Source organism: Desmodus rotundus, chromosome 4, assembly GCF_022682495.2.
Source record: "Desmodus rotundus isolate HL8 chromosome 4, HLdesRot8A.1, whole genome shotgun sequence".
Classification (NCBI taxonomy): domain Eukaryota; kingdom Metazoa; phylum Chordata; class Mammalia; order Chiroptera; family Phyllostomidae; genus Desmodus; species Desmodus rotundus.
The window spans coordinates 62273848-62291199 of record NC_071390.1 but is presented as its reverse complement, the minus strand read 5'-3'; the positions used below and the strand labels follow the sequence as shown (position 1 = coordinate 62291199).

The 17352-nt window shown below is 34.9% G+C and overlaps 1 protein-coding gene across 5 annotated transcripts in view; it reads right to left on the bottom strand.

Moving 5' to 3' along the window:
* CCSER2 (coiled-coil serine rich protein 2) overlaps positions 1-17352 on the bottom strand; it is a 194377-nt gene that overhangs the window by 5990 nt on the left and 171035 nt on the right. For 2 of the 5 annotated variants that reach the window (XM_024561426.4, XM_071221241.1), the window contains one exon: positions 11549-11633. The exons of 2 other annotated variants lie outside the window; for them this stretch is intronic. In XM_024561426.4, coding sequence (XP_024417194.2) covers positions 11549-11633 — 85 coding nt within the window. Of the gene's footprint in view, positions 1-5179; positions 5220-11548; positions 11634-17352 lie in introns of all 5 variants that reach the window. One more of the 5 variants, XM_045195917.3, reaches the window with a different exon arrangement.

Here is a 17352-nt window from a genome sequence, read left to right as displayed (position 1 = left end):
AAGAACAAAGGCACTAAAAGGAAGAAAGAAAAAGGAGGAAGAGGAGGAGGAGGAAGGGGCAGGGGAGGGAAGAAGAAGGGGGAGGAGGAAGAAAGAAGAAGGAGAAAAAGAGGTACTAAAATCACTGTGTAACTAATTTTAAAAGACTCTCATTGGGATTCCCTTGAACAAAATGACCATGCCAAAGTGATCACACTCTCTTCAGAAACTAGTAAAAATATAGAGCAGGGCCCTAATATTCAAACTAAAATCTACCAAATGGGGGTAGAAAAAACAACCAAGGAGGAGACAGGTGCAGCATGAAATGGTTAACTGAATGGGGATGTTTTCCCCTCTAACCCTCAAAAACAAGAGTTTCAAGTTAAAAATCTTGAAGCAACTAAGACCTTTGAAAATATCAGTGACAATTTAAAAATGACTTCATTGTAATATGTGTATTGCTAGTAAGAAAAAGCAGGTATAAATATGTGCTATCAGCTCAAAGCAAGGTATGATTTTGTTAATTAAGATAAAGTAGTAAACTTAGTAAGATACCCAAATCTCCAGAAAAGAGGAACTGGGAACAGTAGATAAATTATCCATTTGCACTGTTCTGATTGCTTATATTACCCCACTGACTACTTATCAGAGAACTAAATGTAAATAGTGCAGATAGAAAGATGTGCTGCTTTTATTAAATGTAAGGAAGCTCCACATCAAATATAAAAGAATTAGAAAAAACAGGTTTTTAAAAATAAAATTTTGAGTTGTTTAACTAAGAGGAGTTAGATTGAGTAATTATATTTAAAAAGTCTAAACTACTGCTTGATTACATTAAATAAATCAGTGGATTCTGAATAATGAATAAATAACATAGATTTTTATTTTTACTAAAAGTGGTATGATATAATTTCCCTATCCTAAAATAAAATTATTGCTGTATTGTTTATTTGAAAACAAGTTTGGAAGTCAATTCTACTACAGTAAAGAAAAAAGTCTTGTATATTTTGATAGTTGCCAGATAGGAGGGAGCTAGGGAGAATGAGAGAAAAAGGTAAAGGGGTTAAAAAGTACAAATTGGTAATTACAGAATAGTTACGGGGATATAAAGTACAGCATAGGAAATATAGTCAATAATATTGTAATAATTATGTATAATTACATATGGTGTCAGATGGGTACCAGATTTATCAAGGTGATTACTTCTTAAGTTATACAAATGTCTAATCATTGGGTTGTACACCTGAAACTAATATAATATTGTATGTCAACTGTAAATAAAAAATTTTTTTAAAAAAGAAAAAGTCTCTTGAAAAGATCAAGATATGACTATAGCAAGGACCAAGGAAATGATTTGCTCCTGGTATGAGGAAGATTGTGTAGGGCTGGTTACCCACCAAGCGCTGGACTGTTACTAATTACCTACTGGTAAGTTGAACAACAAGCTGCCTCTTCATATCTAGCAAGCCAAGAAGAGATGTATTCTGATAGCTTGTTGCTCGCAGTACAATTTCCCCAAATACTAAACACTCGACTGTATTAATATAAAGGCAAAATGTTAACAATTCATCTTGATCACATTCACTACTACTTCTGTTCCCTCAGCCATCTTTAGAATGAATTCTAAATATAACAAGATCCCATGTTCTCATGGATAATAAGACCAACAGAAAGGAATATTAAAAGACCATTCATTCATTTTTTAAAAAATGTCAATGATGTATCATGCACTGTTAGGTGTAGGAAACCATGGAGCTGAACACAATGCTATTCCTGTAGTTGACAGGCCTTGTGAGGGAGGTAGGTAAACAAATGATGAGGCCATGTCTCAAGTTTAACAACACAGGGAAACAAAAAGAAAACATATTCCTGATTAGGGAAGTCATAGAGGGCATCCAAGAATCACAAACATCTGAACTGAATTTTAAGATGAGTAGGAGTTTGCCAAGTAGACACAAAGGGAGGAGTACTCAGTGTACAGAGGACCAGTGTAGAGCACGGAGGCAAAAAAAGAACATGGTATGTTCTGGTAACTTTGAATTGTTAGACTGAATTGGGAGAAAGAACAGAATGCTGGTGAGAAGTATAGGCAAGGATCAGCTCCTAAAGGCTAAGTAGGTCTGACTTATGCAGCAGATCAATCTTATGCAGCAGAAGCATTATGATCCAACCTGTATTTTATAATGTCTCTGGTAGAATGAGTGAGGTATGTATTGGGTGGGGGTGGGGTGGGGGGTGGAGATGAGATTGTAAGCAGAACAGCCAGGTAGTATGCTATTGCTAGCAGCCCAGATGATAAATCATAAAGGTCTAAAATTAGGATAGTAAAAGGAAAACTGGAAAGGACTGACAGAGAATTTGAAGGTGGGACAGGTAAGTGGCTGTTCAGGAGGAATTTAAGATGAGTTCCAGGTTTCTGGTTTTGGAGATGCAAGATGAAGCACTGCCCTGTATCCAAAAAAAAAAAAAAGGCCTCTGGGGAAATTGCTCATTCATGTCATAGCCTCCATAGACCATGACTCAGGGCAAAAGGAACCCTCACTACTGGAGGGGCTTCAGGAAACTCCTGTAGTCACAGATAAGTGGAACTTCATTACTCGATCCTTACAATGTGTAAAAGGATTGGTCACTGAAGCTTTAAAATGTGGACCCATCCTTAGACTTCAGAGCTAAGAGCTTCTAACTGGACTCAGTAACTTCAAGTCTTACTTTAGTTAGATACATACACTCCAGCACATTATTCTGTTAATTTTCAGGTGTAAGAGTTACAAGTGTCAAAGTCAAGAGTGCAGTGACAGGCACTACTGGGTAATTAATTGTACAAGGGATTGGTAGGCATCTTCAATGATAATCTTAAATGTCTATTTTGGGCTACTTACAAAGATAACAAGGGACTCTGAGCTCCTACAGGCACGTACCATGTTTTATTCATTTTTATTACTGTAGTTGGTATCCCTAGTATTTAGCACATAGTAGAGAATACACACACCCACACACACATTTGCTAGAAATATGAATAAATAAATGAGTATTAGTGAGTGCTATATTCCAGAATTACTACTTTGGTAATAATTATCAAAATGGTACTTCCTTATGAGATCAATGATGCAGCACTAATAATCAAATAAAAACAAGTTTTAAAAAACACTGATGAAAAAAAATCTTATAATTAAAAAAGAATGTTTACCCTAAATAAGTTTGGGCTTAGCTTAATGATTCATATATAGAAGCATAGCAAGAAAGATTATGTTTTTTAACTTGAACACAGCTAAGCCACAAATGTCTTTTACTTGGAGACTAAGTATTTCTGGATAAAATGAGCTGTGAGTATTGTTTTAAGCATTCAGCTATTTTCCATTTCTAATTCTAATAATTAAATACAATGAATAATTTATATAATTCATGTAAAATACTTATCATAGGACCTCCCAGCATATCAAATAAGCACAATAAATGTTACCTATAATTTAGGTGTAAAAATGATGAGTTTAATGTCTTTTTGTAACTGGGTCTTGGAAAAAGAAGAGGCACATTCTATAGCAGTATAATAAACTAGTTGCTACAGAATAAGAAGTTTCGGGGCTCCAAATACATATTTTAGTAATGTTGGTCACATCTAAATGTTTTAAATCCATAGCAGGCCTATGGGATATGCCCAGAAGTCAAGGTTCCATGTCAAGGTGCCATAAGGGCCTCTCTGGAGATATACTGAGCTAGGACATGCAAGGCACTTTAAAGTTCAGAAAGAGGCCTGGCTGGTGTGGCTCAATGGATTGAGCACCGACCTCGGAACCAAAGGGTCACCAGTTCGATTCCCAGTCAGGGCACACGCCTGGGTTGTGGGCCAGGTCCCCAGTAGGGGGCATGAGAGAGGCAACCCCATATTGATGTTTCTCTCTCTTTCTTTCTCCCTCCCTTCTCCTCTGTCTAAAAATAAAGTCTTTTTTTTAAAAAAAGTTCAGAAAGAATTTACATATGGCTATATGAAGAAGCTACTACAACACAGTATTGAATCATTTAGCTCTTCAAGTCAGACTGATTTGGGTTTTGAGTCCTGAGTCTATCACTCACTATCAGTGAGACACTGGGTAAAATTATCTTACTACTCTGAGTTGGAATTTCACAACTTACAAAATGAGAATAATGACAGTAACCTACATCACATCCAATCACTGTAAATATTAAATGATAATGTACATACAAAGTGCTTAGTATAATGCCTGACACATTACAAATACTTGAGAAATAATATACTCTGGACTAAGACCAAGGTTTCCTTTTTTTCCAAGGGTAGAGGGCCAGACTCTAATTTCGCATGTATGACCTCTAATTATCACAAGACCCTAGGTGAAAGGTAATGTTTTCTTTTGGTAAATAAGTAAGCTGAGGTTAAATGAACTTAAGTAACATGTCTAATTCACATATCTTAGCAAAAGGCAAAGCTAGAATTTGAACCCACAGAGAATTTAAAATGCAGTGCTAAAACATTATTATTCTGCGCTATTTGGGCAATTAACAGTGACTTTCAGAATATGCAACATAACCAGATATTATTTTAAAAACTCAATAGACATATTCAATACCAACATTCAGATAATGGATAATACCCTATTTCCTCCTTAGCTGATCTATCCTACACAGGATAGTTCTCAAACACCAAATGCAAGCCACACTGTAGAGTAGTATTTGTGGGCAACAGTGGACCCAAGTGGCCCACTTGAAAAAACACACAGAATACAAGGAAGGGCTAATTAGCACTCATCACTAAGAAAAACTTCACCTTTGCATACCAGTTCAAAGATTTCTGGCATTATCGTAGGAAAAAAAAATACTCATATCAGTTCCTGAAAAGATTCTTGTTCTAAAGTCACCAACCATCATAAGCATCATAAGATGGCAGCTACATACATCAAGGCCTGATGGAGTAAAAATATTTCAGTGTGTAAGATAGAAAGCAGGAAATGTTCTGAAGTGAAACAATGCTACTACATAATAGAAACAGGAATTATTTTCTTGGTACATACGAGTTTATTACTACTAAATACATTTTAAAAGTTAAAAGAAAGATGGAAATGGTGCCATCTGTAACATGCCTATAATTTCATGCAGGCTGACATGCATCATGCAAACTAGGGGGGAAAAAACCCAAAAAAATGATTATGAGAAAGGTGGTAGGAAAAAATCTGAAATTGTACTGTACCACGCTTTGTCAGAGAAGTAATGGACTAACTTCTCAACTCCTTGCCAATGGCATAATGGGAGAGCAGAGACAAGAAAAAGACAGGACAATGGCGTCAGAGACCACACACAACACCAAAGAATTGCCATGACTGGGCAACAGCCTTGCCTTTGTTGTTTTTTCTAGAAATTATTACTTAATATGTTTGTATGAAATAAAACAATTTAATAGAGTTAGACCTTCTTGCTAAAGTGTTATACTTTCTTGCAAGTTAATACAAATATTCATGTCTACAGAACAGTGTATGTAAAAGTTCTCACACTTAAAAGGAATCACTTGACTTTTTCCAAATAAAATATTCAAAAAATTTTTGACATAACTTAAAATTCATTCCCTAAATATCTAAAAAGGTTTAGCTGCATGTAACCCCTTATGGAGAAAGTAGACATTATTTTTAATAATTTCGGATTCTTCTGCATTATAAACTAAATACAGTTTAGTATTTTTTGGTTTATTTTTTTGACTGCTGCTGCATTAAAGACCAATTAATCATAATCTGATCTTCACACATCTTAAATATAATGTTCTAAATTATTAGTGAGGCTCCACATATTACTAGAGATGGAAGACATGACTGGATCCTAGTACAGCTACAGTAGTCCCCCCTTGTCTACAGTTTCAGGTACCTGCAGTTTTAGTTACCTTTAATCAACCATGGCCCAAAAATATTAAATGGAAAATTCTAATAATAAACAATTCATAAGTTTTTAACTGTGTGCTGTTCTGAGTAGTATGATGAAGTCTCGCTCCACCCCACCTATGATGTGAATCATCCTTTGTCCTGTGTATCCACACTGTATATGCTACCGTTAGTAACGCAGTAGCTCTTTTGATTTCAAGTCTACTGCCACAGTACCACAGTGCTTATGTTCAAGCAACCCTTGATTTCCTTAATGATGGCCCCAAAGCACAAGAGTAGTGACACTGGCAATTAGAACGTGCTCAAGAGTAGCTGTAAAGGCCTTCTTCTTTAAATTGAAAAGGTTTGTGTGTATAGGAATAAAAATAGTGTATATATAAGGATTTGGTACTATCTATAGTTTCAGGCATCCACAGAGGTCTCATAATGTATATCTTGAAGATGAGGGGAGACTACTGTAAACTAAGTGAATTCTACTTTATAATTTACATGAACCCAATCATAGCTTCCAAGATTTCTTGGGAAATGCATACTTATTTCCTTACATCTTAGGACGGTGCCTCTTAAATCTCAGAGAACTTAGAAAAGACACCTGATTTATAAATATAAGTTATAAATAAGCAAATTCTACAGCTCTTCTAAGTTGATCAGTTAACTGTTTTCAAAACTATCAAAGTGAGTAACAGTGAGTTAAGTAAGCACTTACTACTAAGGCACAATCAGTATAAGATGCTCAATTTTCATATCTCTAAGACACAGAACTCCTCAGCATCTACTTTTGGGATGCAGAGTAGTTCAGAAAATAAAACTAAGTAACATCATAGCAGTACAATTCCATTGGCATGATCACATTTATCCAGAGTAGGACACCAAAGGAAATAGCTATAGTAACAAATTCAGCTAACAATCCCCAAATCTGCAGAGCAGGTTGTTATAAAAGGCTGATACAGAAAACAGAATTGCTGTGTTTCTCATAATTGCAAATTGTTGAGAAAGAAACTAACCCATGCCTAGGTTTATGGGACAGTGTATGGACCATGAATTTGGTGCACATTTCTAGTCAGTTAGCCATTGACTATACTAAACAGCACTCAAATAAGGTGCAAAAATGGACAAAGAACCATATTCTACATTAACCACATATCAAAAAAATTAGCTTAATGTACAATTGAATTGTTCAGTTTTTACTGAGTTACCCTAGGTTCCATTTCACCAGAAAGTATTTTATTTTTTTATGAAAAGTCACTCCTAAAGCTAATTTCTCATTAAAGCACTGAAGCTGATAGACTCCTTATATATAAAATTAGTCATATGGTGAAGCCAATCAGATTGAGCCACATTAATGCATACCTTAAGAGCATGTTTGACAGTTCAACAATATACACCAAGCTTCTCCAGAAAATGCACAGCATTTAATTAATATCCTTCCAGAAATCTACTTAAGAGAAATGCTGACACTGATCTTTACACAAGAATGACCTGTGCTACAACAATATCTTTATTTAATAGGGAAAAATAGAAATAATACCAATGCCCAACAACAGGGAAAAAATGAAATAAATTAGAGTATATCCACATGATAATATGAAGCTATCAAAATTATGTTTTTAAGAAATATTTACTATATGAGGGGGACCCCCAAAAACCAGAATTATCTTCTGGAGGGTGGGCCCCTTGTAATACAGGCTTCCCCCTGCTAGATGAGTGTTCTAGGAACCCATCTGTATCATTGTACCAGCTGGCATTGTTGTGAGAGGCTGCATTCAGCTTCAGTTAAATTTTTTTGAGTACTATTTCAACACATTTTTCCATTTTATAATGGGTGATTTACATGTGTACCTGCCCACACCATGCTAAGTGTTCAGCAGTTTTTGACCAAAAGTGGCACAACCCGCATGCCCCACCCACCCTATTTACTTCATCTCACCCCAAGGGACATTTTTGTTTTCCTAGATAAAACAAAGTCCTCAAAAGGAAACGTTTTGCTGATGTGGAAAAGGTGAAACAAGAAATGGCAGAAGCACTAAAAGGCATCAAAATCGGTAAGTTCAAAAACTGTTTTGAGCAGTGGAAAAAATGTCTCAATAGGTGTATTGCATCAAAAGGAGAGTACTTTGAAGGTGACTGAAGTTTAAACATGTAAGAATAATTACACGATTTTTTATAAATAAATTCCACTTTCAGGGGTCCTCCCTCAAATGAAAAACATTCACATAATGATACTATGTAGACAAAAAAGCAAAACAAAAAATTAGAATAAAATATGTGAGTATCATATGTCCTAAGAGAAAGTGTTATTTCATGAATCTTTTGTCTGAATATTAAATATACACACAAATGGTGTTGAGTTTTAAATGCATAGCTTTATTCGGCGAATACATACAGGTTGTAATCTAAGAGTTGCTTTTCAAAAAGGCTTGTGAAACAACCTGAAGGTTATAGAAAAGCAGGAGGATATAAGACAATATAATCACCATTCTTAATGTAATTCTGGTAATATCATTAGTTATTATAATATAAATTTAGAAATAAGGCAACATTACAAAAGCCTGCTGGGCCATTAAGACATACAGCTATTGAGACATAAATATACATTTATGTTATTTTTGGTGTCTCAAAACAATTTTTTCTTCCCACCTACGTTATTCACATGTTAAGGTAAAGGTAGGTAAGATTTCTAAATTCCTTTAAGCAAGGTGTTAAACAGCAAATTTTAAGTCATTCTAGGCATGGTAAGAAGTTGGTATTATCTGTAAATAAACTTTTTGAAAAGTCAAGAATTCCTAGAAGCATATGCTCTAGCAAGAAATGCAGAAAACAGTACTTGAAAAACAATAAAATTCAAAAGTATTTAATTAAAAAAAAAAGAAATGCTATTGAGATTACCATTAAGGCTTTTTACTGCCAATAGTTATTTTTATTAAATTTTCCACTATTGGGCAGGTTATTTTTTCTAATTTTACACAGCTGGTAATTAGAAAGACTAAACCAATGCCAGTTAAGTCAGTTTGGACAAAGGCTGAAGTGCCTACTGACAATATATAGGAAGAACCACTACATGTAGTTATGATCTGCTATTCCAGGGAAAAATTTATTTTGAAGTCAGAGAGCAAACATCTTCAAGTTGACACTAGTGATACCCTAAAGAAAAGAAATGCAAGTCAAAATGTCCCAAGAAAGAAAAAAATACTTGAAGACTAGGATTTTCCTTGTATCTCCATTTTTGTAGAATTATTCTTATATTCAGCAAAGGGCATGCCAGGTTAGTGCAGCTTCCTGGAGTGACCAGAGCTAAACACTCCCTGCAAACATTAGTTATTTCACTCCGCATATTGATACCAGGCTATCTTTTTTATGGTGGGATGTCTATTACTTTTATACATTAAAAAAAGTAATAATAAAAAGCCAAGCAGCAGACGGCCTTACTAATGACTTCTACCTGGCTTCTACCTGGCTTCTACATGTAGAATTAAAAACAGTTCACTTTAGTGGATGTTCAAGAGGGAATCAGAAAGAATGTATTAATGGAACAGATTATAATGCAGGTAAACTCTCTCAACTATCTACTATCACTTACAGAATTAAATTATCTAAAAAATCAGAACTAGAAATCACATATTAACTAAATGTGGAAACAAATATTATTTCACTGAATATGTTTAGTGAAGTAAAGAGAGATCTGAAAAACTAATGGATTTACTCCCATAATTCCATATGCTTTTCCTTCTCTATATTTTATTATTAAAAAATAAAAAAATAATGATTTCGTTAGTACACTGCTTCAGCTGTTCTCAGGGTAAATTTAAAATAGTGTAGTAGTTTAGAACATATTTCTTCTCTAGAGGAACCTTTTAAGCTCAGCTGTCAAAAAGCTAAGAACAAGTCATCTAGTCACCACTTTCCACAAACAGGGTTCTACAAGTCTCAATGATCAAGTCCCAGACCCAGTTCTCTTAGCTTTATTAGCCATGAGAACTTAGCTCGGAAAAGACTCTAATGTATATGTATCTTCTCCTAGATGCTGCTTCACAGTGCTGCTTCATAGTTGGAAATGAAAGAGAGAGCTCTAAAGCCAAGAGGTCAGGAGGAGGAAGCATTTGAAAATGGAGAGCCAATAACTCAGGAAAGAAACAAGAAAATTCCAAAGCTACACAAAGAAGAAACTAGTGAATGAATGTTTCTGAGAAACATGTTTTAAAAATAAATCTAAAACTATCTGCAATACAGAATAATTAACCTTAAACTTCAATCCCATATTACAGCGAGGTGAGGGGAAGGAGAATGGAGAAAAAGAATAGTGGGGGAAAAGAATAGGCGCTAAAAACAAGCTTCAGTAAATTCAAGGTAGGTGTGTTAATCTGAGCTAAACCTGTCAACAAGGCTGTTCACTGGCTACAAGCCCAAAATACATTATCATTTGTTATAACTGCACTTGAAATTCAGATTAGACCACTAGCAATTTAGTGTAATTCCTTATATGCCAGAATCCTTAAATAGAGGAGAAAAGAAAGAAACTTACTTGAAGATAAGAGAGGTAAATAAGGAAAGTTTAAAGAAATGGCGGGAGATGGAAAAGGAGAAGATAAATTCCTCTTCTCACTGCATCCACTAAGCACATTAACCTGCTAGTAAATAACTTGATATAAAAACCTATACAAACTCTCTATTCTATTTATCTTTAAAACAAATAGTGTAAAAGGGAAGGAGAGGCAAAATTGCCAAAAAATAAACTTCAAACATTGTCTCAAATTCATGTTGATACCAAATCATTTTGGTTAATTTAAAAAAATAGTATTTTATTTTAATAAATCACTTAATTGCTTAAAATTCCCCCCTTTGGACCTTTGATACATCGCATAGGTAAGGAAAATATATGAAAAAATTGACATGAATCATAAATAAGGGTAAATCTATGGAGAAGATGTAAAAGTGACTCTGACAATAGTTATATATTTTTTTATTAACATTAGCTTTTTTGGGTGACTTTTCAAAAAAGATAAAATATAACCAACTTACCAGATATACCCAAGTACATAATATAAAATAAACAATCCTTTTTAATGTAAACAGATTTTTAAAAATCAAACAATTACTAAATCATTAGAAATGTTAGTAAATCATGCATATTCAAAAGCCATTTTTTCTGTACTTGTAAAGCAGCTGATGAATTACAAGGACACATTGTTAAAAAACACCCTGAAAAATGATTTAAAAGATTTTTATTTTAGGAGACAATGACATAATCAAAGCCTTCTGATTAGGAAATATTTAAAGAAACGTGCAATAAGCCTCTTCCCTAAACGGTATGCATCTGTTCATTATACCACTGCCGACAGTGTACATTTTTAACATAACTAGGTAAAAAAAAATTTTATTCACATATCTCAAGGTCATGAAAAAATGCATTAGAGACAGACGCATGTCAGTAGGAATAGGGTCACTGGCAATAGGTTTTAACAACTTTAGAATGAAATTAACTTCAGATAGTTCTCCTAAGGCTCTAGGTGGAAGTCTATTTACATGCAATCAAAGGAAGTGTTAATTGAGAGGAGCCCAGGGAGTGCTGGTTTAGCATGTGCCTGCAGGTCACTGAACAGGAGAGGAGGTGCTGGGAAGAGACAGATCATGCAGAAGGGAAATACCATGAAGGGGAGGACAGAGCAGGGTAGGAGTGAGAGACACAGACTCACTCTGTCTGCGGTGCGGTGGAACAGTCCGTGGGATCCCCTGGAAGGAGCCCTGCCAAGGAGAGAAGGAGGGAGCAGAATACCCACCCTGTGTAGAAAGAGACGGGGTAGGGAGGTATAATAAAAAAGGGAACCAAAAAATAAAGAAACCAAAGTTATTCTTTTTTAAAAAATTACACAATAGTGTTATGAGAAGGCAGATTTCATTTTTTTTAATATAGGCAGCTCAAATTACTAAAAATATGTCATTCCAAACCTATTTTCATATATTTTAAGAAAAAATTGTTTTCCCCTAATATTTGTAGTTAATGCGTAAGAAATAAAATATTCTTTCTAGCATACATTACAGTTATCATTATATCTCTTTTTAAAGTAGCATATAGTCCAGTCTTGCAAAAAAATGAAAGCATTTAAAAGGGAAGATAGACTGTAGGTGTTAAAACACACACAGACACTGCATCAATTATAAATTAGGCAATAAAAAAATTACCATGCAAAAACTCTGTACTTCTTTTGAAATCATAGATTTTCAGAGCATTAGCAGATAAAGAACATTAGGTAAAGACAGCAGAACCAACACAGCATTAAAAGACTCAGGATGTTGTGAGAGTGAGAACTTTATCAAAAATGTGACATACAGGCCACAGGTTACAAAGGCATGCTTTTAAATTTGAAAAACTTGTGGCATCTTAGTTTTACTTATTTTAATATAGACTTCTGAATTAAAATACATCTGGAATGTCATTTACTTCGATTTCGTCACTTTCCAGATAAAAGTGGGTATTTAATAAAGTATTTGTTCAATGTCACACAGACAGACAGATTGGGTCTCACGTCTTTCTGTTCCTAGCCTCCTCAGTCACTTTGTTGTCAAAACTATTGAAACACTATCACCAAAGAAAATGAGCCTGTAAATCATCATATCCAGTTCAATTTGCAAAAGAAAGTATGCATAATTTTTCAAACCAATTAATCTGACATAGAAATGAATTTTAGAAGATTACTAATGTAGTTTATTGGTGTTTACATATTTCAAGAACATTGATTGGTCCAAATAAAAATCTGTTTGCCACTTACTCTATCACTAACACTCCTAGCTCAGTTCAGTATAATGAAATACTTTAAATTTAAAAGTAATCCTACACTGTTCACTACAAAATAAGAAGTCCCCTATTAAAAAAAAAAGAGACCATTTTCTATGCCAAAGGGGAAAAAAAGCTACAAAAAACTAAATATAATTAATGATCTTTAGAATATTCTAGTAAACGAAGATCCTGTTTTTTAAAATTATTATACTTCTCCCACTAATTTAGCCACAGATGTTTATGAAAATAGTTTAGAAAATATGTAATAGGGTGATGACCCCAGGCACTCTGCATAGATATTACCCGACAAAACTCTATTTTGCTATTTCATAAATGTTTCGGTTCAAATCTTTACACAAAACAAGTCCTCGATCAAGAAGTATGTACTTTCCTCCCTATGAGTTTTACCAGGGCCAAATTCTATTCACAGTCCTGGGTAAAGAAACCTACAGATAGGAATTTTTATATAAGCTAAACCAGTCATCAGAGTGTCCTCAAGAAATAAGTTCTCTGAAGGTTTGTAGAAATAGTACTCACGGGGAGTCAGAGGAACTGTCTCTTCCCTTAGATCTTCCATAAGCCCTATAGCCTTGAGAGAGTGACTGCTCTTCTGTGGGCCTCAATTTCTTCATTTATGCAGGGCTGGACTGTGCTATAGACTGCATATCTGTGTCCCCCTAAAATTCCATATGTTGAAACCTATTCCCCCAGTGTGATGGTTTGAAGGTGGGATCTTTGGGAAGTGATCAGGTCAGAAGGTGGAGCCCTCATGAATAGGATTAGTGCCCTTGTAAAAGAGATGTCAGAAAACTCTCTGAGAACCACGAAGTTGGCCCTCACCAGACACTGAATCTGCTGGTGCTTTCAATCTTGGGACTTTCCAGCCTCCAGAAATAAGTTTCTATTATTTGTAAGCCACTCATCTGTAATAACAGATGGTGTTCTGTTATAAGCTGCCTGAACGGACTAAAGCAGAATGGTTCATATTTAAGAAATTTCTTAATGTTAATTCTTATAATTCAATTACTCACATATCTGTCTTATTCTCACTTGTCCAGAATCAATGCTATCCTTTCATTTTACAGCTCTCTTTATATGGCATTTAAAACAATCAATTTTGTATTAAGTTGTCCCTCCTAATAAGTTCTTAGTTCTTAGAAATAATTTAAGTAAAAGTATTTGTCACAATACCTAGAACCTGAGTTTTTGTTTGTTTGTTTCTGTAATTCTCAGGAAGAGATAGAAAGAAACATCAATGTGAGAGAAAAACATCAACTGGTTGCCCCTGTACACAGCCAGCCCAAGGATCGTATGCACCTGGATGGGGGGCTGAGCCCCCAGTTTGGTTATGGGACAACACTCCAATCAACTGAGCCACACTGACCAGGGTGAACCTGACCTTTTTAAAAGATGTCAAATGTTCATCTTCTCTGACTAACAATCTCCAGCACACAGCAGACTCTAAATAACTGTTTACTGAATGAATTAAGTTACTGTTTTCATCTAAAGATGAAACTATAATATAACATCTGCTAGGCCTGGACACATACGGCAAGCATTTAAGAATCTTAAAAAACAAAAACAATGACAACCCTTCTTCACTTCCCCAAGACCAACATATCAGGATCTCTGTCACAGGCCTGAGCGTGAGCAGGAGAGAAAGAAAACCTTGTGAAGTAAATAACAGCTCTGCCTGCTATTGCCAAGAGGCACACATTTATTAAGCTGCCTGAATAGTTGTCATCTGAGTTTATGCCTACAAAGGCAAAGAATGTTATTCATTTTATTTCTGCCACTTAAAATGCCTCCTTCTACTTCCCTACATTTCAAACATGTTTCCTAAAAGCTTTTCCCAATCCTACCTAAAGTAATGACCACTTTTGTTTGTAAGCATCCGTATCTCTTGATGGATACATGTGTTAGGGAACTTTTCTTCCTCTGTTCATTATGTTGATTTGAGTTTTTTTTTTTCTTCTACTAAACATAACCACCCTTAGAATAACTGCTCTCTTACTTTTCTTGATATGAACTTTGACTTCTTTACAAGTGACTTTCACAGAGTAGAAACAACGTACTTTAATTAAAATTAAATAGAAGAGGGACCACCAGCACCAGCACAGGATGGAACAGAAAGACTTTCCCCCTTTTCTCCTGCAAAGTGCAGCTAAAACCCCTGGATATCATATATAAAACAAACATAAACCCTGAAAGGTGAAGCTAATAAGACAGATCATGTAGGGACCTTTAGACCTGAGGAAAAACATGGTACAGAATTCCTGGGTTTTCTTTTTGCCTCATGTATCCTTGCTTAGGTGATAGAGAAGCCAGCACCCAGAAGTACCAATAGGCAGAGACAAAATCTCTAGCAAAATAGGCACAGCAAAAGCAATAAAATCTCCAGTAAAACTTGGACCCTGCCAAAGGTGATACCAGTAAAGAGGAAGCCTAGTAATACCCAAAATTTGTACAAAATAATTTGCGAAACACCATGGGAAAAACTGCTGTCCCAGCCCCCACTGATTATCAGAAAAGACCAATTCGGAAGCCTAGGATTCCACCCTCATCTGGCTCCAATCTTATGTGGTTCTTAAGGTATGTATAGGAAATGTTTAATACTTATAGTTTATAAACTTGTAAGTTTAATACTTATAAATGAGGGAGAAGAAAGGACATAAAGGAAAATAAGATTTCTATACTTAGTAGACTACACAAATTTAAATATATTGTTAAAATAACAAATGGAGACTAGCCTTGAACATTCCCTGACAAAACCAGTTTACTATTATAATCAAAGCTTAATTTAGGTATTTTGCAAGGTTAGTGTGACCTGGGTCATTTCCTGCTTGTGCCTTTGGAAATCATTAAGTAAAATTTGAACTGTTTCACAAGGTTGATATGAGGTAACCAAAGAAATTATTATTATTATAACCAATCACTGTGAAGAATAAAGTCATTGCTTTCTCACTGTATAAACTGCTTTATAACAATATACATATCTCTGATGCAGCAATACTTATATTTGACAAAATAGACTTCAAAATGAAGGCCATAAAAGAAGATGAAGAGAATCACTACATAATTCTTAAGGGCTTGATCCAATAAGAAGATATAAGACATGTAAATATATATGCACCCAATACAGGAGCACCTAAATATATATTTTTAAAAATCCTGGTGGACTTTAAGGGAGATACTGACATTAATACTGTCATAATAGGGGATTTTAACAGCCCACTGTCAACAATGGACAGATCTTCCAGATAAAAAAACCCAAGGCAGACATAGTGGCATTAAACAACACACTAGATCAAATGGATTTAATTGATATTTATGGAACATTTCACCCCAAAGAAGTATACTCATATACATTCTCCTTAAGTGCACATGGATCATTCCCAAAAATAGACCACATGTTAGGCCACAAAACAAGCCTTAACAAATTCAAGAAAACTGAAATCATATCAAGCATTTTCATGGATCAAAATGGTATGAAATTATTGGGATGGACAAAACATTCATTCGGTTTTTTCCAAAGATGGCGCTAGTTGTGCTTAGATGTCTTTAATTTCATGTGACACCATTTTGTTAGATTGTATTGTGATGGCTATCATATCAGCGTGCATTTGAAAAAAACTTACCAAAATTGAACTTTTGTGTAGTCATTTTAATATTAAAGAAAATACACAATATTTTGGCATATTATGCCTTATCATTTCAAGAAAGGTAAAAACACAACTGAAATGCAACAAAAGATTTGTGCAGTGTATGAAGAAGGTGCTGCGACTGACTGAACATGTCAAAAGTGGTTTGTGAAGTTTTGTGCTAGAGATTTCTTGCTGGATGATGCTCCACAGTTGGGTACACCAGTTGAGGTTGATAGTGATCAAATTGAGACATTAATTGAGAACAATCAATATTATATCATGTGGGAGATAGCCAACATACTAAAAATATCCAAATCAAGTGTTGAAAATCATTTGTACCAGCTTGGTTATGTTAATTGCTTTGATGTTTGGGTTCCACGTAAGTTAAGCAAAAAGGAAAAAGAAAAAAACAAGAAAACTTCTTTAATGTATCTCCACATGTGATTCTCTACTTAAACATAACAAGAATGTTCCATTTTTAAAACAAATTGTGATAGGCAATGAAAAGTGGATACTTTACAATAATGTGGAAGGGAAGAGACTGTGGGGTAAGTGAAATGAACCACCACCAACCACACCAAAGGCTGGTCTTCATCCAAAGAAGGTAATGTTGTGTATATGGTGGGACTGAAAGGCAGTCCTCTATTACAAGCTCTTTCCAGAAAACCATGATTAATTCCAACAAGTACTGCTCCCAATTAAACCAACTAAAAGGAGCACTGGACAAAAAGCATCCAGAATGTCAACAGAAAACATATAGTTTTACATCAGGATGATGCAAGACTTCATGGTTTTGGATGACCAGCCAAATGCTGTTAAAGTTTAGCTGGGAAGTTCTGATTCATCCACCGTATTCACCAGACACTGCACCTGAGGATTTCCATTTATTTTGGTCTTCACAAAATTTTCATAATAGAAAAAATTTCAACTTCCTGGAAGGCTGCAAAAGGTACTTAGAACAGTTCGTTGCTCAGAAAGAAAACAAGTTCGGGAAGATGGGATTATGAAGATGCCTGAAAGATGGCAGAAGTAGTGGAACAAAACGGTGAACAGGCTGTTCAATAAATTTATTGGTGAA